The sequence below is a fragment of the Megalops cyprinoides genome, chromosome 15, assembly GCF_013368585.1.
Source record: "Megalops cyprinoides isolate fMegCyp1 chromosome 15, fMegCyp1.pri, whole genome shotgun sequence".
Taxonomy (NCBI): domain Eukaryota; kingdom Metazoa; phylum Chordata; class Actinopteri; order Elopiformes; family Megalopidae; genus Megalops; species Megalops cyprinoides.
Window position 1 is genome coordinate 21,033,778 of NC_050597.1, and position 24,943 is coordinate 21,058,720.

At 44.5% G+C, this 24,943-nt stretch overlaps 1 protein-coding gene across 1 annotated transcript in view; it reads left to right on the top strand.

The window, feature by feature from the left end:
• Positions 1-2,876: 2,876 nt before the first annotated feature.
• Positions 2,877-24,943, top strand: part of psme4a (proteasome activator subunit 4a) — a 38,262-nt gene continuing 16,195 nt past the window's right edge. The window contains exons 1-16 of the mRNA XM_036546318.1: positions 2,877-3,359; positions 9,838-9,978; positions 10,467-10,583; positions 15,138-15,182; positions 16,767-16,916; positions 17,392-17,455; positions 17,740-17,814; positions 18,438-18,560; positions 19,077-19,169; positions 20,673-20,938; positions 22,531-22,717; positions 23,597-23,686; positions 23,806-23,870; positions 24,017-24,167; positions 24,359-24,457; positions 24,762-24,831. Coding sequence (XP_036402211.1) covers positions 3,163-3,359; positions 9,838-9,978; positions 10,467-10,583; positions 15,138-15,182; positions 16,767-16,916; positions 17,392-17,455; positions 17,740-17,814; positions 18,438-18,560; positions 19,077-19,169; positions 20,673-20,938; positions 22,531-22,717; positions 23,597-23,686; positions 23,806-23,870; positions 24,017-24,167; positions 24,359-24,457; positions 24,762-24,831 — 1,933 coding nt within the window. The 5' untranslated portion in view covers positions 2,877-3,162. The remainder of the gene's footprint in view (positions 3,360-9,837; positions 9,979-10,466; positions 10,584-15,137; positions 15,183-16,766; positions 16,917-17,391; positions 17,456-17,739; positions 17,815-18,437; positions 18,561-19,076; positions 19,170-20,672; positions 20,939-22,530; positions 22,718-23,596; positions 23,687-23,805; positions 23,871-24,016; positions 24,168-24,358; positions 24,458-24,761; positions 24,832-24,943) is intronic.

The window sequence follows — 24,943 nt, forward strand, 5'->3', positions numbered from 1 at the left end:
AGCTCCTCTGCGTACCACTCCTGGTCGCTTGTAATAAAAAAAAGTCAGCCATTAGTTTTACAGTGGTTAGCTAACCTCGCTAGGGGGGTTGGATGACCACCTGTCAAACTGCTGTCTAACGCTGGCTTGCTAGCTAACTAACGTCAGCTGCCACACAAATCAGATTGTCGTTAAACGCTACTAATAGTATGCTATTATGATAAGGTATTATTAACTGGTGTTATTTACTTGACCGTTGATCTCCTAGCATGAAAACGTTTTGCAAACTGCTAACGTAGAGTTCGCCAACTGAACTATCTAGCTAACGTTAACTAGTCTAGTCAGCAACAAAATAAGTGATGGCATTGGTAGCTGCACAACAAACGCTGTACTTAGCTACTTTTTAAAAATGAAGGCAAACTTCGAACTAGTTAGTTTTATTCTTTCATCAGATTAAGAGCGTGAGAGCTGCATTGTACGCTTAATAATATTAGTATTGAGTCTGTGTGGTTCCTAACTTTACCTAACGTTATAATTAATTAGGCTAACGTGCAAACTGGCTAATAGCTTTTGAACAAAATTCTGTGACTTTCACGAAAAGCCAGCTACAATACTAAGTCATGCAAGGCTACACTTTCATTTAAAGGCATATTTTACATTTTAAATAAACACTTTGTTGAACTAATATTATCTATTTACGTCAATGATAGACTCACCAGCCAAGCTTGCGGTTGCCTAGATACAAAATACAACGGAACGTCCTTTAGTTGTGTTTCATTGCTGAGCGATTCTTTTTCAAAAATATGCTGTTATGTCTAGTGCACGTGAAAACGTTACACGAGCGTCACGTGCTTTGCTTGTTTCTTTTCAAATGCATTGAATTCTGTAGACTGTAGTTTTATTCAATTGAAGTATGTGTTTTATAATTCTCATACAATTATTGTTACCACAAGGAATAAGTAGCATGCGCTAGTGTGGCTCTCAAACGCGAATACTGGCTGGTACATGTCACTTTAAAGAAGTGTTCGCCAGGTGGCGCTCGTCTCTCAGATATGAGGAAAAGATAGGCGAGAAAGGCAGGACTGGGGCTGATGATGCCTCGTCTAGGCGTTTTCTGACCGTAGCATTTACTGTTACATCTGTTGTCATGGCCAGAAGGTAGCCAGAGCCCTGTTGGGTAATCGTATACAAGAATATCATTTAGAGACGTGGAATTGGTCCGGGATTGTCCTGTTATTCCTGGGGAATGGCTGGCAACAAATCTGACCCACTGAAAGCAATTCTTAGATGCTCTAAAACAGTTAAAACTTTTAATTTTCTTCAACTAATCAGCATGGTGTCCATCTACTTCCTTCCAATCCACTCGGTGTCCAGTGTCTCTAAAGAGTTTCCAGTCTCTAAAGTACAGGATGTGTTTGTAGTAGGTAGTAAGGGCTTGATTATTAAACCATAATAAAGGACAAGCAGAAGAGTTTAACATTAATTTAAAACAGCAGCTGATATATTCCCTGAATACTATATAAACAACATCTTTGTTCTATAAATTAGTACTTATTTTACATAATAAAAAATAATAATCTACCATGGTGACACAAGACATTGAAGGATGATCTCACTACCTTCAGTCCCAGCAGTAAAATCCTGAGTTGAGGCTATCCAGGTAAGTTTTAATGAGGCAAAAGTACAGTTAATTGATAGTTAAAATATAATTTTTCCCAGAAATCCCTGTCTTGACTAGTGGTGGCTAACATGCTGCCCTAGGACCTCTGGCAGCCCTTCAGAGCTTCATGTGTGCACCCTAGATTGAATGTGACATTTTTATTGTTTTTAATTGGACTAGTGGTTTTCAAATGCCATTGTTTGGCCCTGTGAAATACATAGAATACTGTTACAGTGCAGACATACTGTTATAGTGCTGTTGAGCAAGAAATATTCAAGTTACCCCTGTCACCTCACCAGTAGAATTACAGTGTATGTTTACCAAGAACCATTTCAACACCTCTCTCTTCCGTCAAGTACAAAATAAAACAGATTTCACATAGAAATGAATACAGAGATTGATAATGAAAACCATTTAAAGTTCTTATAATAATTAATGACAAAAGTAAATTGTGGCTCTTACTCTTTGTCAGTGTAGCCCTGCCTGCATTGGACCATCGTATGAGTGGAGCAATAAACCATGACCCCTCCGACACTTTTATGTGTCCAGTTTGCTTCAGTTTCATAAAAGTCGGTATTACAATAAAGAAAGCACACAGTCACTGTTTTGAGAGGAGAGGGTCCTGTCTGTTTTCTTGCTGGAATGACATACAGGGGCAGAGCCCATAGAAGTCCTAAGTAGATTTGTTGTGATCCCGTTTGTGTCAGTGCTGTGGATAAACCTTTTAGAAAAGCTGAAGTGGATCAGGGTTGCAGAATGTGGGAAGTGTAGTTCTTGTGTTTCTTCAGACTTCCTATATTGAGACTTTATCGTATAATTCGTTAAGCTTATACCATGTTTGAAAAAATGTGATAAAATGACACACTCCTCACACTGTTTAGTTAATAGCGTGTAGAATTTAGAAGACTTTATTTCCACAACAAGTGCATTTATTCGAATGTTATGTCATACACCACTATCTGTTCTTGTGGGTTTAATGTTTGAGGTAATAACAAGGACTCAATGTGATAACATTGGAATGGCGTCTAATTTCTCAGCACAGAAAAAAAATAGTTTTGTCACAACCCTTAAGAAACCGTAAAGTTGCCGCTATCTCCGATATCTGTATGACTGTGCAAGTTGGCTGTAAATCAACCGCAAGCAATGACCCCAGGAAGAAATACGCGCTAATTGACCTGGGATAGTGTGAGTCATGGCGGAAATGACGGAACGGCTTTCGGATTGGGCGGAGTTTGAGCGTGCCTCTGTATGGAGATAGGGAATGTGTGAGTAACAGGGAGATTGAGTATGAGTGAATGTAACTAGCTACGTGTGTGACAGTGCAGGTCAGTAGAAACTGGAATCTGAAGTGCCGACACACTCTCTAGCATCAACGGATTAACGAAATGTCCCAGTGCGGCGTCGGTTATGCTAAATAACATTTAACGAACTTCTGTGCGAGTGGAATACAAAGACTGAGAAATAGCTAAACGTTAAACTAGAGACAACAAAGAAAAAAGAAATAACGGTTTGGAAACTGTAATATGAAAAAAGACGAGGTTGAGGCATTAGGTTTTGTCCCTCAAAAAGACATTGTCTACAACAAACTCCTTCCATACGCGGGCAAATTAGACGAAGAATCCAATGATATTTTGGGCCAAATCAAAGGTAATTTGGGCCGGGCAGTCCGTTTTAGGGAGCTATGGCCCGGAGTCCTGTTTTGGACCAGGAAACTTTCTATGTAAGTATACGTCAGTTTGTTTGCCATGCTGTGTATTTTGTGATCAGTTTACGAAAACTGTGCGCCGAGTTGCAACACAGCTGATCAGAGTGGGCCTGGTGAGTTTAGGATAGACCAGGCCTTGAAATAAACACCTCTGATAGCTGTCAAGAATAACGCCTATGCCCTGGGCTATAACTATAACGTTATCTGCCTTGCTTGTCAGTGAACTGACCAAAAAACGTTAAGTGAAATGTATTATTTGTTTTAGATCCGTCTTGGATTTATTCAGCTGACCATACTGGTCAGTAATATGACAAAGGCTTTCCACCAGTTTGCTTGCCGGTTGGCTGGCTATACTTTCTTATATTCCGTATCTGATGTAACGTTAGCTTACTAGCTAGCTTTTATTGTTAGCTACTAACTGCTGCGTTGCCAACACTTAGCATGCTAACGTTACCCAATATTCGAAAACAAGAATTTCCTACTCGGCTACAAATGACTAACCTTAGCTAAGTTAGGTAGCCTACATAGATAAATGCACACAGCTGGCCATCTATTTAGCTAGCTAGCTAGCTAAATCAGATCTTTACCAAGGGATTTACCTAGCCTCTGGGATTTGGAAGCCTTAACATTAGTTATCTATCTACATTATGTCCATATTTGATGCCGTTATACAGTATCGATATTCCGGGGCGGTTATAGAACCTTTGATATGAGAGTAACGATAGCTATGTTTTGAACATTGAAATTCCCCGTGTAACGCTTCCTAGGTGGCTACTTAATCAAAAAGCTCCGGTAACTATCTGACGTTAGCCTACTGTTTTGTGTATCTGAAAGTCTGCTCTGGCAGAACGAAGGACTCAGTCTGTCATACAACAGTAATGATACTTTAGGTAGCCAGTAACAAAATCATGTACAGTAGCCTAGTACAGTAGTAGTTGGCTGGCTAAAAATTAGTATGAATGCTGTAAATGCTCTATAGGATGATAGCATTTAGTTAACGCATCACATAACCTCGTTCACTGGAATAGTTGCTGGAGTCCACAGTTAACTTTCCAGGACTGTCTGGTATAGGCTAACGTTGGCTCGATTAAGCACTAGTCCAAAGCTAGGTAGCAAGTCGCTTCACTCACCAAAAAGCATCTAGGTAGATAGTTTTAGGTTACCTCTAATTGAGTGGCGTGACATGTAAGTTAAATAAGAATCGTGAACTAACGTTTAATTTGTTACCACAGGGCTGAAAAAAGGGAGTTGGCGAACGGAAATAGTTAATGCCTTTCTTAACTTCTTTGTTCCGGCATTTTTGTTCCGGCAACGATTGCTAACTGTTAGCTGTTACCTGAAAAAGCTAATGCTAGAGTTTCGGTAACTAACATTAGCTTACTGGCTAGCATAGTTCCAAGACCTAACTGGTGACAAAACTGTGGCTTGCTAACACAAAAGACAAAATGTTCTCTTGCCAAGTAGCGATTTAAGTTTTTTTTTACTCGTCTTAGATTCACACGTTTTTTTCAACTTACAGTCCAAAACCACTTTAGCCAACTAGCCATTAACAAATGTTTAGAACGGCCTTAGCGTGGGTGCAGTGGAATTGTCTGTTCGTTTAGCTAGCTAACACTAAATAGTTATTAGTGCAATCTGCTGTGTCCTAAATCATCGCAAAGTTTAACCTGCTACTTGTAAGTAAGTAGTCGAGATCGAATTACATGTTTTGATGTGCAAGTTACCCAGCTACGCGATACAAACGTCACCCTGTGAATTTTCCACTTGTCATGGTCTCGACACCAGCCAGCTAGCTAATTAAACTGCACCTGGCGATTATGCCATGTTATTAAATTGCCCTGTATTTTCGGATGCAGACTGACGACGCTTTTTCACTGTATCAGCGTCAGACACAGGCGATGCTTTCTATTTGAATTGGCAAATTTCAGTTATTGAGATCCATTTACTTTTTAGATGTATTACCACAACAACACAGTGTTGCTGTGTTAAAATATCAATAAATTAAACCCAGCAACACTATGTTGTTGCATATTTAAAGTAAGTAGTCTAAATGGATCCTGTAGCCTAGTTTTCATAAAGTGTTCCATTGATTGGGGAAAAAAGTGCTGTAAAAGGAAGTATGGGTCTGCTTAGCAGATTAAATTTGGACGTATGTTTGTGCAGAGTCAGTATTAAGTTGCTGAGTCACCAATGACTTGCATGAGGAAGCTCCTGTTGGTCTATAGTTCCCTACCAAGTTCCAGAGGCCCTGCTTCCTGTTTGTTGGTTACATGACACCCCAGCTAGGCCCAAGAGATCATAATTGGGTCATTGTGTATTGACCCGCATGATTTTAACAGCCTTTTCACAGTTTTTGTTAGTAATGGTTACAAAACCGGATACAAAACTGGTGGTTTTGTAACCAAAGTGGTTACAGGACAGAATGCTACCATTAAATAGTAGTTTTTAATTTTTAACCAAATAAATGTTTGAAATTAAGCCATATTATTTCCCAAAGCTTGCTCAACACCAAGCACAACACATGGCTGGAATGTCACCACTTATACTGCACATGCTTTTTTGCTCCTGGACAGTCTGTGTGGTCTGGTAAACAGATGGGTAGATCAAGTACATAAATAAAGCTTAGATTACATGGTTGCTACCAGCCACTGAAGGTGTTTGACACTCTTCTTGGCAAAACCAAGGGGTGTGTGTGAAAACAACATTCTGAAACATTGCACAACTGCGCCTGTGATTGCTTATTTGAATGTGTGTGTTTACAGTAGTCAAGTCAGTCAGCTGAGTGAGGCCCCCCACTAAATAGTTTTCATACTGTAATGTTGCACAATTGTATTTTTCACATTTAAAATAAGCGTGTGGACTTAATAACTCACTGAATTGGGTCTTTTGTTAAACAATGACAAAATCTCTTCCAGTGGCAGTCTGGCATCAGCAGTGTGTTGCTGACCATTGTGGACCAAGTAAGATTCACTTTCAGTTTGAGTCAGTGTTAGTGTGGTTTATGCTGTGTGATTGTTACACTCAATATCTGTCCAAACATTAGAACCAGCTAGACATGTCATAAGGAGCTCTTTAAGATAACCATAAACCATATCAATTCCACATGGAAATCCGGAGGCGATATGTCTGAACCGTTTTTTTTTTTTTCCCTGACCTTGAAAGATATGTCCTTGAAAGTGAAACTTAGTCCCAGTCTGTTTTCCTGCCATGGTCAAGCTGGTTGTGGATGGTTAGAGAGCAATTTTGGTAGACTTTCAAGAAGGTGGTCTTTCACTGTAGGGCCACACTGTGCTATGTAACAAAAGGAGTATAGTGTTTTTGGTGTCCCAGCTGAGGCTGACGAGTGCTGAGGTAAATTCCCTTACGGACTGGTCCTGTTGTAGCCCTGTTCAGGTTTTAGAATAAAAATGTGCCATTGGTCTTCACAACATAATATGTGTGTGCATAATACACCCACACACACTTTCTGTACCAAGTACAATATAGTACTAAGCAGTACCCTAAAATGTTATTTTTTTGTGAACTTTTATGAAAGGGGCAAAACTTCTGGTATTCTGCAAGATAGACTTGTTCTTTTTGTTGTCTTTGTTCTATATATGGTGTGGTGCCACATACCACTGTCACTAGTGCAGTTCTGTTTAGTTCACACTTTCGTTCCCATGACAATTAGCCCAGCTCACCGCATGAGTAGGAGGCACTCTGAGACCTGAAACAGTCAAAGCTATTCATTGAAGGTGTTTAGCTTTAGCCCTGAATAAAAAAGCGGGGGAAATAAAAGGCATTACACGAGAATGGTGTCAGATGAAAGTGAGGGGACCGCATTCTAACTATGGACTGGGGGGATCAGAGAGGTTTTTAAGAGAATTATGTGTCCTCTAATGTATCCATTTCCAAGTTCAAAAGCATTGTAGGGTAAATCAGGGGTGAAACCTGTTTATGTCATGGTGTCCTGTAATTGACAGTTTTCACTGATAAACATTGTAGTTCTTTGGCTCATCTGTCAGTCTTTGACAAATTTTGTGCAGCAGTTCATTATAACATGTCTACATAGCAAATGATATGGCTTACCTGTGTAGAGGTAAGGTGCGTTTAAGATGTGTGCCTCTGAAAGCATCAAATTAAAAGTAACTTTGTAAAGCTGTCCTAAATGCCACAGAAGATACACTGGTGAACTTTGATCTGTGCTTATTCGATGGGTACTTGCATTGTTTTTACTGTGAACAATAAATTAAATTGGCCTCTTCATTGGAATAGGCTTTTTTGTTGTGTGTGGGTGCACATGTTTTTCACACTAATGTTTGAATTATACCACCTAAATGAACAATTTGATCGGCTGGAAATTCTGAACTACAGGGGCAAGAGCTTAGGCGGGGGTATTTATTGTAAATAACGACCCCACACCTGTGAGTTTAAATATTGTACAACTGAAACTGTGGTGTCTGCTCCAGGAAACCCTGATCAACCCAAGCATGTACACGCTGTATCCCTATTCACTCCACAGAGGAAATGAATTGTGATTATTCCATTCCCTAGGCAATTGCTGAAAGCAGTTATCACAATGCCACAACTCTGCATTCATGCCATGAGTGTTGTTATATAAGGCAGGTCAGGGCTGCATCACCTGAGTACATACAGTGCTGGCCCTCCCTTCTGCTGTGGGTTCTCCCTGTTAGGAGCAGGATACTTTGAGGCAGGGTTGGGGGGGGGGGGGGGGGGGGACTCTAATGCCCATTTGGCTGTGGTCCCTGGACCTGAATCCCTGCCGGCTCAGCGAGATGGAAACTATGAACTCAGGAGCTGACCTAGATTCTCCTCTCAGTTGTGTGGCTCCTTGTCTCAGAGAGGACGAGAAACTTTCGAGGAGCTGAAGTCATACCAGATATAACACACAATAACAAACAAAAGCTGTTGCTGTGGTCTGTGCTGGATATTGCTTTATTGTTGTTATAGTTTACTTATTAAATATCTTATTTTGAGACTGAAAAGATTGACTCTTGTCATTATCACCAGCGATCTGTTTGTCGTTGCGGCTGCCCCTCGTTGGAGTTACACACACACTTGTTTACTGTTTGTGTTTGAGCTTCATTGTGTGTGTTAAAAGCGCAGGCAGTTGGATCGTTCGTCCATCCTGCAGTGAACCCTGTGGTGCAGGCTGTGAATCCTAGGGCTGACCATCGACAAACATACTGAAGCTGAAGCTGTGGTTTGAAAGAAGGCCTTTTCCATAAATGCATTCATTCAAAAGCCCGTTCTTCAGTTCTCTAAGGTTTTAAATGACAGGAGAAATTGACCGGCATCCAGTGAAATATTTGCATTTTTGCATTCTGACATCAGTTGTAGCCTGCTGTCATCAGGGAAAGATTTCTCTGACAAATGATATTCTCTAGTTTGAATATATAGTTTGAGTATATAGTGTGCTTATTGGAGCTGAGAGCTGATTTTTGCTTCTGACTGGGTTTTTTCCATCTACAAAGTTGTGGAGCATTTTGAATTTAGTTATTTAGAAAGGGTTGCACAATTCTCTTTCCTTCTAATCTGTTCGGCTAGTGTTGCCCAAGCGGCCACGCGTCAGTAGAACTACTGTTTGCATTTTGGGGGGGAGTAGAGGTGAAGGAACTGGTTCCAGGCTCAATTTTCAGGTGGGCTGTTGTACCCTTGGGCAGGAGACAAACCTGAATCATGTCAGAAGATATGTGTTTGTTCAAAGCCAATATTTTTCTATCTGGGCTTAAAGGAACACCAAGGTGGCAAGCGGTGAAGATTCGCTCAGTGTGGAGACCACCATCATTGTTGAAAGCCTTGGGCTGTTGTTGTTCACTCATGTCCTACCTGAAATATGTAGCCCTGTGTGTTAGCGGCTCCTCGATACAACATGGTAGCTTTGTGCCGCCAGCTCATCAGGATGTGAATTCACCGCTGAAAGACGCCACTGTAACAGGGCGCGTAGAGCTGGGATTTTGTATGTGTAAAACGTACCCACCCAGAGGATGCCTCAGTATTCTCCAATGTTTCCTTATGTTTGTTGAGGCTCTTGCCTCTCCACCCCCCCGGTACAGCATGAAAGCACGGCAGATCTCTCTGACCGAACCCTCTGTGGCGGCTTTTTTTTTGAAGCGGCTAAGCCACTTTCTTCAGTGGTCACAAAAGGGAACCTGCAGGGGTCAGATGACATTGGTTCCCTCAGTTTCCTTCTAAATTCCCTGCCTCCCTATCTCCCTCTACTATTGTAGTACAATGACCTGAATATCATCCCTTGATTATCTGCATATACTGAACGTACTTCAGTTCAATCTGATGTCTCTCACCAGCTTTTAACTTAAAAGCTTAGAAGTGCTCTGTGGCAGTCCATTTGCGAATAAAGTGCGGTTAAATTAGATGGATGGGTTGAGCCTGTCTCCGCACTCTCCTGCAGTTTGTTTTGCCTCGCTGTCTGGCCTCTGGTCTCTCTCTGCTCTCACCTCACACTCTCCCCCTCTCTGCTCTCTTCTTGCAGGTACATGCGACTGTACGGAAGAAAGTTCAGCAAGGAAGACCATGTGCTCTTCATCAAGCTGCTGTATGAGCTAGTGACCATCCCCAAAGTGGAGATCAGCATGATGCAGGGATTCGCTCGGCTCCTCATCAACCTTCTCAAGTACGGGTCCCTCTGAGAGCTCGTATCCTCAGTCCTCTCCAGTCAGCTCCAGTGGGCATCCCAGTGCAATACAGGACACCACAGTGCAGTCCTGCAAAGGCCACTGTTTCATATGTACAGTACACAATCTGGTCCAAAGTGTTAATGATGTGGATAACATTAATGAATTGGCAGGGTTTGTCAGATTTTGCCTGCATGTGCAGACAGGCTTAGGGCTTTTACCAAGCTTGTTTGTCTTTTTGGAGTTGGAGAACTTTTGGGGGGGGGGTACACTGATGAGTTTGTGCCAATTCTGAATTAAATAAATCATTTTAATTCAGAATTGGCACAAAGTCTAGTTAAAGTCCCAAGGGCCAGCGTTTCATCCATGACCCTGAGTGGACGCTGACTAGTTGGAACATCAGCTGTGGTCAGATGCTGGGTGCAATCCTCTGGTCTTTTGCTTTAGCCACTAAGACTTCAATCCTGTTTCCTGTCTACCGCTACAGAAAGAAGGAGCTGCTCTCGAGGGAAGATTTGGAGCTGCCCTGGAGGCCGCTGTATGAGCTACAGGAGAGGATCCTCTATTCTAAGACAGAGCACCTGGGCCTCAACTGGTTTCCCAAGTAAGTCTGTCTCCTATGTCCCCAATTCCCTTTCTCTATGTGTGAGGTCCTGTACTGGAAGGTCAGGTGACGCATAACGCACTGGGGTTGACAAGATAATGAGGATTGGAATTAGGGGTCAAATGTGTGGGCAGGAGGCGGTCTGGAGGTGAGGCTCGATGGTCACAGGGGCAGCATTGGAGTCAACTGCAAGGGATTGAAGGTCTACACAGATCAGTCATCTGAGGGAGAGTGTCAAATGTTGCACATTATCACTTTCAAACCAACAAGGAAACAACAGGTTCTGTGTTAGCATTTACAAGCCACTATGAAGCCTTAAACTTTGAGCGTGTTAAACGTTTTTTTCACAGTAAGTGCAAGATAAAACAAAACAAAAAAAAATGTGATCCAGGGTAGACTTGTTGGTGTGATGAACCATGTCCCAGTCCCATTCAGGAGTCTGCTGATGTTATGTTCTTCGGGACTCTAGGTCTCTCTCTCTCTGCTACAGATGACTTTGCATGTTTGGCATTATTTGAATGTGTCTGTGTGCAGTGTAGATACTTAAATGTGAAAGCTACAACACACACCAAACTCAATGAGGTTAATCTTCTTTGTTCCCCAGGTCTGTCATATTATAGTTCAGTTATTATTTAATCATTTTAATATACTTCTGTAGATACCCTTTGAATCATTTTATAATTTAATTTAAAGAATAATTCTGGTTGACTGGAGGTCCACTCCAGATTATCTTGGGGGTAGTGGAAGGGAGGTGTGGCATGATTACTAAAAATATAGATAAATGTCCAGAATATAATGTTAATTCCTTTAACCTTTAAAGTGACAAACATTCAACAAATAGCATGAAATGAGCAGCTGGTAGCTGCAGACTAAATCTGTACTTGTACACTACAAACAGACCTTCATTTGCTTCCCAGAAAGATATGTTTTACAAGATACATGATGAAAGGTGAGATTATTACCAGTACTGCCATGTATTATTTATTTATGGGTAGTTACCTAGGTAGCTAGCTTTGATGTGCATTTGTGAAGCAATCTTGTATGTTGTTTGGTGGTTTTTTAACTTGCTTTTTCAATGGTAGCATTCTTGTCTACTGTCCTCTCTTATAATGTGTTTCTATGCATGTTGAGCATTGACTTTATTTTCACTGTTAATATGAAAAAAAAACTTTCTTGCCATATTTTAATGTAAACTGCACAGGCATACATTTCAACAAACTGTTTAAGTGGTAAGAATGATAAGGTGATAAGATGACTGTATCTGTTCTCTGATTATACCTTCAGTCTTTTCACACCCCCCTAACCTAACCCTAGAGCACACATAGACGACCCCCTCAGTCCCTCAGCTCTGTCATGTAGTGTGAGGTTCTGTCATACGGTGCTTTGGGAGTATGTTTTGTTTCAGTACATATCCACAGTTTTTGCAGACTGCTGCAGTATAGAGCCTCCCGTGTCCTTTACTGAGGTAAATGTAAAGGGAAGAAGCAAGCGCAAACCTTCAAGCCCACCCTATAGCGTGTGCATGGTTTAAGTGTAGGCATCACTGAGAAGCCCTGCTGACATTCATATGAAGACACCTCCACCTGAAAAGGGTCCTGCTGGCCTACTGCCCTCCCTGACTGAACCTTACACTGGGAGTCTGGCTGATTACTGCTTGTTAGCAGTTGGTCAGTACTATCATACATGTCTCTGGACAAGGGAGAGGCAGAAAGGAGAGGGATGGATCCTATTTATACTCATGGTTGAGTGAATCAACCTTAAAATGTGTTTGGCCAACTGTTACCAAGGTTTTGCGATTGGGCGGGATAGCTAGCTATCAGTTGCAAGATTGTGCCTTAGCTAACTATATTGATGAAGCGAAACAGTATGTCATTAGATGTTCACCAGTTTGCTAGCTGCGCTCTGTTTGTGTAGTGGACGATGAGATGGGATAGTCAGATTACACCTCTGCCCTTTGCAGTAATTTGAGCCTTTTGTGCTGTGCCTGTTCATTTTGTTTTTGTGGGTTAGAGTTTCAGATTTTGTTTATTTCCAATTAATGTGAACTGCACAGGCATACATTTGTGAACACATCCATGAGTCAGAAGGTTTAGCAGAATGCTTATCATTAGATGACACATTTATGGCAAGATTAATATTAATTTTTGTTGTCTTCGCATCTGAGGTACTTTCAGGTAGACAGCAGTAACAGGAAGCCATTGGGACCATGAATGTAAAATCACTTACAACTTTAATGCAAAATAAATATGCCACCTGTAGTCTGATTGGACCATCACTGAACTGTTATATCATTGATGAACACCTATGATTATCTAATTTATTACATAGAAGGCTATACTGACTTAGAAGACCCTTTCCAGACTGTGAAGTATCCTGTACTGCACATCCTTTTGCTGAGAAGGCTATGAATCATTTTAAATGGCAAAAGTTTGTCTTGATGATTCTGCAGTTACACTCACTGAATCAGCTTTGGTATTGACAAAGTGGACTTTTCATCTTGATTGGCTGAACCCAGATCAGTAGTGTGCTGAATGTTTCCCTATTCCTTTTTTTTCCCCCCCTCTCACATTCAGCTCTCAGCGGGCACGCAGTTCCTCTAAACAAGTAATGATAAAACTTATAAAGAGGTGGTAAGGACAATACTTCTGTGGTTTTCTTGGGGTTGTTGTTTTCATTTTCGAGGCACTTGTAGCTTTTTTTTAATGCATGCATCTCTGGACCAACAGCCCGCTGGAGGCTCTCCCTACCCCCCTCCCTGCCCCAACGCAGCTTGTGTGACTCAATCCCTTTGACGAAACCGTATGTTAACATCCCACTCATATTGGAGAATGTCGCACTGCAGCTTACAGTATTTGTGGGCACCCCAGTCTACCCTACTGTGCCTGGCTGAAATCTCTGCCCCCTTGCCCATACCTGCTTCAAAACACATTTTAATCTGACTTACCCCTGCCCCTCCCCCTTCCCCCAACCCACTTATTAGGCAACTGGCGTCCCTCAGGTATAGAAACTGCTGAAGTCACACGGTCTTTAATGAGAACTCCCTTGCGCCGGGTTCCCCGAGCAGCGGCTGGTAGTGTTAATGCGGAGTCTCCACAGTTTCAGTTTTAAAGGTCTCTCAGTCTGGAGGCTGCATAGTTTCGGGTGTCAACGCCTCTATTTTAGTTTGACCCAGCATACTGCTGAAGCCCACTTAGCTCACTGGCGGGCATGCGAGCGTGTGGGCGGGCACGCACGTGTCTGTGGGACGCGGGGGGGGGGGGGGGGGGGAGGGGTGTGGCTTGGTTTGGCATGGTGGGGCGGGGCCCTCAGAGCAGGAGCGGAATGAGGAAGAGAGGAGAAACGGCACGCTGACGAAAGGTGCTTCCCTCGACGTCCCACGAAGGTCACGTCCCCGAAAGGTTACAGTGTGTCACGTTCAGCCATCTGCGAAGTACTCCCCGCTTCTGTGCAACATGTTCCCCTGAACACAGAGTGCAGACATAATGTCAGACTTCTGTTTCATCAACATTGTGACCAGGCCAAATTGGGTTTTCCATCCCTGGAGTGTAATGCATCATCATGTATTTGTAAGTAGGGAACTCAAATAAGCTGTTTATTTTGGAGTCTCTCTCTCTCTCTCGCTATTCATTTCCTTTCCTAAACGTTAGCTCGCTAATGTTTATAGGGTAGTTCCTCTGTTGATGGCGACAAAAAAAAATGTAAAAAAAAATTCAAAATTGTGAGAGAGCCGAAGATAGCACTGGGCAGCACCCTCTTAAATCTGTGGCGGGTTATTCCATTGAGAAGAAATTGGAGGAGCCCAGCCTGGTGCAGAGTGTTCCGGGTCAATCAGGGCCGTAACAGTGTGTGGTGTTTGGCGAAGCCTGCCGTTTAACACACCCTATATGTCTACAAAGGCGCACAGTGCAGCAATGTGGGCCGTAGATAAAGTGATGTGTCTGACACATTTTACCCATGAATAACAGGATCCATTCAGTTTATTGAATCAGGCTGGTTAAGGAGTTGATTGACCTCACAGTCAGTTTACAGTAAAGTTCCTCTGAATGCTCACTAGTGGATGAGGTGTGTAGTATGTAAAATTTGGATCTGAATGAGCCTATATATTTGAACATGATATACCCCTACCAGGAGGGCACTGACGGGAAGAAGTGGTTCTCAAGGCAGTTTGTCGTCCCTCAGTTACACGTGAATGGAACAGGCACACTGTCATTTTTAACTCCATTACAAAAAGCTATGCCCGTTTAATTCTCAGCTCGTAAAACAGTCCGACTGAGAGAGCCAGTGAATCAACTGAACCATCAGGCTGCCTCTTGGCTCATTTTGCCGGTGTGCCTGTTCTGTCGGTGGATTTAATGGATTAGTCCGTGCCATAATGAGGCAAGAAGAGTGGGGTTTGGCAGTGCACGTGGTCAGACTGTCTAATTGCATCAGCGTGGTCATTGCACTCATTGATTAACAATCACTTGTTTTGTCCTTCCTTAGTTTGGAAGTGATGGTGTCTAAATTGTCTCTCTCTCTTTCTCTTTCTCCTTCTGTCGCTCTGTCTCCCTCCAGCTCGGTTGAGAACGTGCTGAAGACTCTGGTGAAGAGCTGCAGGCCGTAAGTATATACAGGCTGGCCTTTTCATTTACTTTTAAATAAAGTCTAAAGCTAAAATAAACCGTGGAGATATGATTAATGTGGTTTTTCATGAGGATGGCATGAGTGAAGCATTTAGTACTCCTTTAAGAACATGCTCATATTCAACAACCCAGTAACCCAGCATGCAAAAGTTGCATCATGTAGTGCTATACTGTACAAAGAAATCTGTATGATATAAATTAAATATAAACCAGTTAATAGGTAGATTATTCATTTAATGAAGATCAGATGACCCAACTGAAAGCAGTCTAATGAGGTGAGAGATTACTGTGAATGATCCCTAATGTAGACATGGTGTATGGAAGTGTTTTTTTCCCCCACATCCCAGACAGTAGTGATGCGTGGCCTAAATGTGTCTGTGAGGACACTACTTTTCTGTTGATCAGCGTTTAATCTGGGCATTGTCTCAGAATCGTGATTACCTGGATGGTGTAAAGTGGGTGCCACTTCAGGACTCGCCTCCTGAGCTACCAGTTCAAACCGAGGGTGCCCCAAGAAGGTGGCTCATTTGCACCGCAAGGCAATGACTTGCAGCCTCCTCTGGGCAAAGTCATCACAATCAGCACGCAGAGCTGCAGTGACCAAGCGTGTTGTCTCAGCCACAGGGCACAGTGGCCTCTTACTGCTCCACAGTCCCTGCCCGCTGCCTGTAATCCTATTAAACTCTCTGCTAAATCTGGCCCGTGTGAGAGGTTCCTGTTACTGGGAGAAAGCGATTTGGGGGGTCAGCACTCAGCTGAACGGCTGTCAGGAAGTCTTAACTAGCAGCGCCGTGGAGAGGCAGCCGAAAAAAGATCTGCGAGGGGGGGGAGGCGGGGTTGGTGGGGGTGGGGGGGGGTGCGTTGCTGGGCCAGGCAGCTCTGCTGTCAAGGTCCCGTCCCGTCCTGCCATGTTCAAGTGCAATCAGGGAAAGCGCGAATGAGCAGAATGAGCAGAATGGGGTGACCGCCTCAGGCCCGGCCGAAAAAAGACTGAGGTGTGGTGTGCTGCGCCGCGCCGCGCTGCATGTGTGCGCTGTGTAAAAAAGATCTCCTGCGCTGATCTGGGATTACAGCGGAGAGAACGCTGCCCGGTATCCGGTCAATCAGATCCCTGTCCTAATCCACAAGGTGTTCATCACTGCTCCACCGGTCCTTGTCGGAGACGGGCAGCCCCGATTGGCCAGGCGACCCGTCCGTCTGGTGACTTTTGGCAGGGATTCGCAGGGCCCTGGCATGCTAAGGCGCGCTGCTCAGATATAACCCCACTCGCCTGTGCTGGCCTTGTTTTTGTGGGCTCCCAGTCAGCTGCTTACCACTTGCTTAAAAGCATACACATTGTGGCATTCTGACTCAGTGAGAACTGTGAACCGTTTATCATTGAGTTCTCTGCCAAAAACAAACAGCTGAAGTCATGTGTTTTCGTAGCAGAAGGAAGAAAGAACCATCAGCATTGTGTAACACTGTAATAGGAGCTCTTATGTGATTGTAGCCAGCTGCTGCTGAAGCTGGGTGCGTTCTTCCTGGTGGGTAAGCCCTGCATGTGTTCCCTGTGCCATCCCAGGTATTTCCCACCATCCGCCACTCAGGAGATGCTAGAGGAATGGCGGCCGCTTCTCTGTCCCTTTGACGTCACCATGCAGAGGGCCATCAGCTACTTTGAGCTCTTTCTGCCCACCACTTTGCCACCTGAGCTTCACCACATGGGTTTCAAGTGAGTACTCATGCTGGCCACAGCACACTGCTGCACCCAGAACTACTTACTACATTACCCCAGAGTTAACACCCCATACTGCCCCCAGAACCACACCACACCAGGGCTTCAAGTGAGTACTTATGCCTGCCACACCATGTCACTGTGCTCAGAGCAACACCCTACATTACCTCCAGAGGTAACACCCCACACTGTGCCCAAAGCTACATCACCACACTTTCAAGTAAGCACCCTCTACTGTAGACAACAATGGAGTAGCTTCAAGTAAACTGTCCTGTACACAGTGGTTCACGCTAGCTTCTTTATTTGAATCCTTCTTCCTAACTTTTACCACCCTGCCACCTCGCTTCAAGTTAATGGTCATGTCCATGCTGGACTGTCATGCATTCACCAGCCTTAGGAAGAGAGGCTACGTGTGGCTTGTCTGTGATTGTTTACTGTCAGTGTGTAATAGTGAGTGTTCTGTGCTTTCCAGGCTCTGGTTCAATGAGCTCATAGACCTGTGGGTTTCAGTCCAGAACCTCCCAGGTTGGGAAGTGGTGAGTCTGCATTCACGCTACACTGTGTTAGAAGGAAGAATCACTTCAATTAATTAATGCTCCCAGCTACTAGAATTTGTATTTGTTTATGCATTGAAATGCTTGATTCATAGGTTTGACCTCTCACATTAGGACCTAGCATTCAAAGTGTCTGTGAAAAGCTGTTAGAGATGTGCGTAATAAATACTGTGCTCCAATGAGCAGCTATAGATAGAAGATGATTAATGTAATGGTGGTATGGTTAAAAAATGCTTAACATGCAAATATTTCTTTTGTGGCCTCAGCATCTAGTGAACCTGTTTGCCCGCCTAGCCAATGACAACATCGGCTACATCGACTGGGACCCTTATATTCCCAAGGTGGGTGGGGGTGCTGTTTGTGACCTTTGGCCTTTTCCAGGCTCTCCCTCTACCAGAGCTGTAGCTATGATTGGATCCCTCGCGTGCATTCGTGTGTGAGGCTTGTCTGTTTAGCTGCGCTCTGGAATCCCGACCTCTGACCTCTCATATCCTATGGCGGGGCGGCTGACGCCATGCCGGACTGGCCTGCTGTCAGTTGTGATCTACTGTCTGTCTGCACGCTCGTGTCACACGCTGTTCTATTTCCCTGTCCTGTTTGGGAGCGTGAATGAAACGATGAATGATTAAAGGAATGAGCATACAGATTAACACAGATAAGTTCTAATATCAGTTAGTGGTTCTCAGTAGAATTCCAGCAAAAACCGGGAGAATGCCCATGTTTTTACGTTGTTTAATATATAACATAACAAGTGAATAACTGTTTCATCACTGCTGGCTGACTGAGGTGTCAGCACACCCAAACAAGTGACAAGAAGACACAAAGGCATTTTTAATGGAAATCCATTCATAATAAAAGGATAAAACCTAGAGGATGGCAATGACAGAGCTGCGCAGTGTTGATAGATAGAAGGAGGAATGTAACATGTCAAATAGCTTTTTTTTAACTTTGTTGGGAATTTCAGATATTCACTAGGATCCTGCGGAGCTTGAATCTCCCCGTAGGAACCAGTCAGATGCTGGTCCCCAGGTACCTGACGAACGCCTACGACATCGGCCACATCGTCATCTGGGTGTCGTCCTTGCTGGTGAGTGGCAGCGGTCGATGCAACTTGGCGCTGTTGTGTACAGAGGTCAACACGACGCGGCACTCTAGCACGTGGAGGTCGGTATGACCCAGCGCCTTCATGTATAGGAATTGCCACAGGGCTGTTCTGGTCTGTCAAACCCAGCTGAAGCACTGTTTCACCGTCACAATGTTTTGCCTCCATGGGATAGCCTTGCTCAGTAGTGTGGAGGGTATGTAGTTGTACACACACACTTGGTACAGATACACAGTGAAACAAATTAAGTGTCGTCTTTGCTTCTCTCTGAGAAACTAATTTATTTTAATATGATGTGTCTATCTAATTAGAAATTAAGTTTAACAATGTATTTTCTGTGAAAAAGGTTCATACGTATGTGAAAATGAAACCATGAAAAAGTGATCTGTCATGGACACAGGAAACTATACATGCAAGAATAACTGACAAATATTTGGTATTACCAAGTTCTGGCGTGTTTCAGCACAAAAGAGTCTATGCTGACTTGTGTGTTTCTGACAGGGGGGGCCGAGCAAGCAAGCGCAGAAACAGCTGAGCGGACTCTTCAACAGCATCACTTCATTCTTCCACCCCTCCAATCACGGCCGCTGGCTGGTGAGTCACTTCCTGCTTGCCTTTTCCTGCGGGTTTGCTCCGATAGGGAGGCTGCGGAACCTGTGTGGGAGTGTCCATCCGGATGATCCAGTTACACGGAATGTCTTAGATAGTGATATGAGTTTTAATATCTGCTGTCTGCCACTATTTTTGGGAAGTTCAACAGCTGACATTAAAAAGGGAGGACAAAGAGTGCATTCAATGCAATACAACAACTGCATTTAGAACAAAATGAAACTTCGCTTTGGTCAGATTTTTTTTTTGGATAGTTCTTTTAATTAAACTACCAAACCCATCTCAAAACTAAAAGCAAGCCAGAAGGCAGAACAGATGTTGCTGCAAAAGGAAGAGAGAAGAACAAGACACAGAGGCTTGGCAGTAGCTGAAAAAGGGAGGCTTTTCAGTAGCACTGTAATAGAGGCGGCGCTGCCGACAGACATTTATCATCTCCAGAAGATTTTAGTTTATCCATTATTTATAGCGTGGCTTACCTTATGTTAAAGATACATCGCTGCTCCCTCAGCTATTGCTATGTTGAAAGTGGGGAGAGATAATTTAGTACCCTTGCCTGTCGCATGCCGGGGAGCTTTTCTTGGCGGTTGGGGGAGGGGGGGGTGCGTTTTTCCCCTCGGCCAGGGTTTGTATATGGTTCAGGGTTCAGAAGAGAGCTGCCACGCTATAAAAGGTCCCGCAGCAATTTACGGCACACGCCATGCTTTTCCAGGAACCGCTGCGTCATTAGCCTTCTCCCTCAGAACAACGCCTCACAGAATACCTCTGGCTTCCCTTTTAGCGCAGTGTGCTGTTCACTGTCTCATCAATGTATCTGTCTTACCTTCCCATGATTCTAACCGGACCCTAGGAGTTGTCTACAAAACATGGCTTTATGCGGAAGCGTGCATGGTACTTGTTCTGGTGTTACTGTGTGGACTCTGTTAGTGCCCAGCTTATATTGTAAACAGTGTGTAAATAATTGTCTCGTTGTGTCGAGTTTACAGTAGTATTCATGACAGTTAGGCAGCACAATGCTGAATTCCATTAAACTCAGGCTAACATGAGTGTTTGCCAAATGCCTTCCTTTTCCCTCAATCATTTTTACACTGCCCTGCGGTAGATGCCTGGGTCTTTAGCTGCTGTATTTAGTCCCCAGATTAGCTGTGTTGTGTCCTGGTTGGGTCAGGTGACTTGAATAGGTACTCTTGTCCTGGTTTTTGTGCCAACAACTCCTCCGATGTCTGCCAGTGTGTTGGCGAAGACAGAGTGCACTGGACTGCTGTCCTCCCCCGTTGTGTCTCTGTCTGTCTGCATGTGTTCAGATGAAGCTTATGATGTTTATTGTACATGTTTATTACCATTGTCTGTCCCTCTGTCTGCATGTCCATATGAAGCGCGACGCATTTTGCAGTATCAGTATTTGTGTGTGTTGATCCTGCCCTGTCCAAATGAATGTGTCGATGCATCTAACCGTAGGAATTCATGTCTCCTGTGTGTCTGTGTGTCCAGATGAAGCTGATGAAGCTGCTGCAACGCCTCCCGGCCAGCGTGGTGCGGCGGCTGCACCGCGAGCGCTTCCGCAAGCCCACGTGGCTGACCCCCGTGCCGGACAGCCACAAGCTGACGGAGCAGGACATCACCGACTTCGTGGAGAGCATGAAGCAGCCGGTGCTCCTGGCCATGTTCAGCAAGACGGGCAGCCTGGACGCCGCCCAGGCCCTGCAGAACCTGGCGCTGATGAGGCCCGAGCTCGTCATCCCCCCGGTGCTGGAGAAGTGAGTCAGGCGTCCCGCGGAGGCCGCGCCGACCGTAACGCAACCATGACTCACCCATAAAACAGGGTTCATGTGGTACTGGGTGAAAAAAACTGAAATATTTTTTGTTTTGGAAAGTCATGGAAAAGTCATGGAAAGTGGTTAAATGTCTGGGGGAAAAAAGTACCAGGGCATATTTGTAAGCCAGAAATTGAATCAAAAGCAGTCACTGATTTTTATAAACAAAGGGGCCAAGAAGGACAAGGCTTCTAACCCTCATGGAATCTCCACACTCTGAAATCGTTTGCTGAAGTGTTCTCACCTGCTTGCTTCCCACTTTTTCAAATGTCTATAGATGCTGTGCCGATTGTGGGGGGAGGGGGGGGGGGGGGGGGATAAAGCATTTATTACCCCAGTCCCCAAGAAACCGTGTCCAAAAGAAAACGCTCACAGACGAGTAGCACTGACAATGATAGTTATAAAATGGCAAGAAAATCGCACAGTGGGTTATTTGCACTCCAATGTTCAGAATTCTCTCGACCCCTTCCAGCTCCATACAGTAATGCACTTCATTGCAAAACCTTTAGACAGCCCTAAAACATTCGCAAGGTTAATGGTCATTAATTTTAGGTCTGCTTACGACAGTCACAAGTGGTTCTGAGTAAGGGGTAACGGATGACTGTGAACCACCACACCGTCGAGTGGCGTCACGCTTTTCGTGTTCGGTACCTCAGCTGCTGAGACCTCTCTGACCCCCAGAACCATGAGCACCGCTGCGCCCCGGGGTTGTGTAAGTGCAACCGCCCTGTTTACGCTGTGTACGAACGATTGCACAAGCAGCGACCCCGATAATTATATCACAAAATTCTCAGACGGCAGCGCTATTTTTGGTCTGCTGTGTGTCAGTTCAGGCCTGGCTTTGTACAGCTCAGAGGTTGACAAGTTTATGAAATGGTTTGATGAGCTCTCACACTAAATGTGGAAAAATACAGAGGAAGTCATTTTTGACCTTAAATCTGTTGGTGGTCGTGTTTGTGTGGAAGTAGGTTGGCTTGGGTTGAAAGTGTGCGCTCACCCATCCAAGCACATGTGTACTTCCTGTGCCAACTCTGAGCTTTCAGAATGGATAGTATAATGCTAGTCCTTTTTTTTATCCTTTTTTTTATATGAGCGTATTTTACAATAATGGTATAACAGCCTGGATTTGAAACCTAGCAGTCCAACTCAAAGATCAATTCCTCCATCTAGAACGAAGCTGCAAAAATACTCTCTCCCCACAAGTCTATCTTCAAAGTAATTTTGCTGTCTTACATTTAGAAGCAAAATATAAGTTGATATGGGTCTGTAATGGAATAATCAGATTGGCAAATGTTTGGTATGTCTAGGTGGGAAAATGTGTATGTGCGTGGGTGTGTGTGTGTACTTGTGTTATTACACCACACCCAGCTGAAGCAACATGTGGTTTTATTCCACAGGGATCTTAATTGACTTACAGGACTCTCTTTGACACTAGATGTGGTCAGTCAGAGTCCTGGCGCAAAGCAAATTATTACACATTAAAAGACAGACCATTTGGAGCTAATCCTCCGCGTTCTCTCTGCTGCCCCCTGCAGGACGTACCCTGCCATGGAGACGCTGACGGAGCCGCACCAGCTGACGGCCACACTCAGCTGCATGATTGGCGTGGCGCGCAGCCTGGTCTCCGGGGGACACCGCTTCCCAGAGGGCCCCACGCATATGCTGCCCCTCCTCATGAGGGCCCTGCCGGGCGTCGACCCCAACGACTTCAGCAAGTGCATGGTGGGTAGCTTCCAGGCTCTTCTTTAGTCCTTCTGTTCCTCCCCTTCAGTATTACTGCTGTATTATAGTTTCTGTTGCTAGAAAACTCAGCTACTGCAGGATGGGGCTCTTAGAACGTCTGTGTTAATTGCGCATTTACTCAGTATGATCTGGGTTTAGATCCCCCAGCTGTTTTCAAATATAACACCCTGGTCTGGTTTTATTTCTTCAGTTACCTGATTTGACCACACTGTGCATTGGTGATGTCGTGGAATCTCACCTTCTAGAAAGAAACTTCAGTGATGAAACAGAGTCAGAGTGCAGTGAGACAGTTCCGTGTTTATTTTGAAAGCTCTCAGGGGAAAAGTCATCCAACAACTCGCATAGAGAAGTCAGAGCAATTCCATCTTTCAGTAGTGTACATCACAGGTTTTACGCAGTGATAAGGTGTGCAACTCTCAAATAGGCGCATACGTCATTTCTAGGAAGTAAAGAAAAATTATAATTGTGTTTTGAAATATTCTGTGGTTAGCAGTTAATTAAAAATGGCACACAATGACAAAAAACATTCTTTTAAACTTGAGCCAGGTGAAACCATATCTATGGCCTGGCCTGTGTGCTTCCTTAGACCCACACAGGACAGAAACCAGTCAAGGCCGTGGAGCAGATAATCTGCTCCGCTCAGGAAAGATACAACATCCTTAACATTTCAGAAGAGTACACAGGGGGCTTTGTGAAGAATAACATCTTTGTGTATAAGTTTTATACATGCAGGTAGAAACTAAGAGTACAAATGATCTCACAGAAGGCACTCAGCTCTCACAGTGATTTGACTGATTGAAAGGTTTGTGTTCATTTATTTACTTTTTTCCCCGTTTCATTTTTCCCTCTGTCCCGCAGATCACATTCCAGTTCATCGCTACATTTTCGACTCTGGTGCCTTTGGTCGACTGTTCGTCCGCCGTTCACGAAAGAGACGACCTGACGGAAGTGAGCTCCCCTCACCTGTCTTGGCAACTCGCCTGCAGAGAGCTTGTCACCATGTCACCAGACCATCTGTCTGCACAGACCCAGTTATGTCTTATTGGCTCTCTGTCTCTGTCTCTCAGGTGGAGCGGGAGCTGTGTTCTGCCTCCGCGGAGTTTGAAGACTTTGTTCTGCAGTTCATGGACAGGTGGGGGCTGGAAGGGGGCTTGGCGAGAGAATGTTCTAGTTAGGAGCTCTGTGTGCGTGCGTGCGTGCGTGCGTGCGTGCGTGCGTGCGTGCGTGCGTGCGTGCGTGTGCACGCGCGTGTGAATAACTTTTGCTGTGTCTGTGCAGGTGCTTTGCGCTAATCGACAGCAGCACGCTAGAGCAGACCCGTGAGGAGATGGAGACGGAGAAGATGACCCACCTGGAGAGCCTGGTGGAGCTGGGACTGTCCTCCACCTTCAGCACCATCCTCACACAGTGCTCCATGGACATCTTCAAGGTCCTACACACACTCCATGGGCCACCTCCAGGGTCAAACACACAAGACGCACAATCATACAATTGGACTAGTAGCTTTACACAGCATTTCCTGGACACATTTGCGTTCATATTCCTTGTGTGATATTATATTCCACTGTGATTCTGTAGTCTTAACTGTTCTCTCTGTGTGTGCATGTGTGTTTTTCTCAGGTGGCTCTGGAGAAAGTCTTCAACTTTGCCACAACCAACATCTTCGAGACTCGCGTGGCCGGGAGGATGGTGGCTGACATGTGCAGAGCTGCTGCCAAGGTGAGTGTTCCTCTAGACCCACTTACACTCTGTAGGTCCATAGTCCTGCTTCTGCTCTGTAGATCCATGGATTCACTCACACTCTGTAGATCAATGGACTGACTCACATTCAGTAGATCCACATGACTGTTCCTGCTCTGTAGGTCAATGGACTCAGTCATGCTCTGCAGATCCACTGACTCACTCACTCTGCAGATCCACTGACTCACTCACACTCTGAACGGTCCACGGGCTCACTCACAGTTCGTATTATCCATACAAACTGCTCCCTCTGCATCTTTGTCTCACTCTGTTTCTCTTATAGTGTCACCCGGCAGAGTCTCTCAAGCTTTTTGTGCCACACTGTTGCCACGCCATAACCCAGATCACCGTCAGTAAGTGGCCTTTTCAGCTCCTCAGAGAAGTGTGTGCGTTTCCATGTGTGTCTGTGTGCATGCACTGGCCTGCCAGGGTGTGTCTTGTTTGTGTGTGTCTGTTTTTCTATGT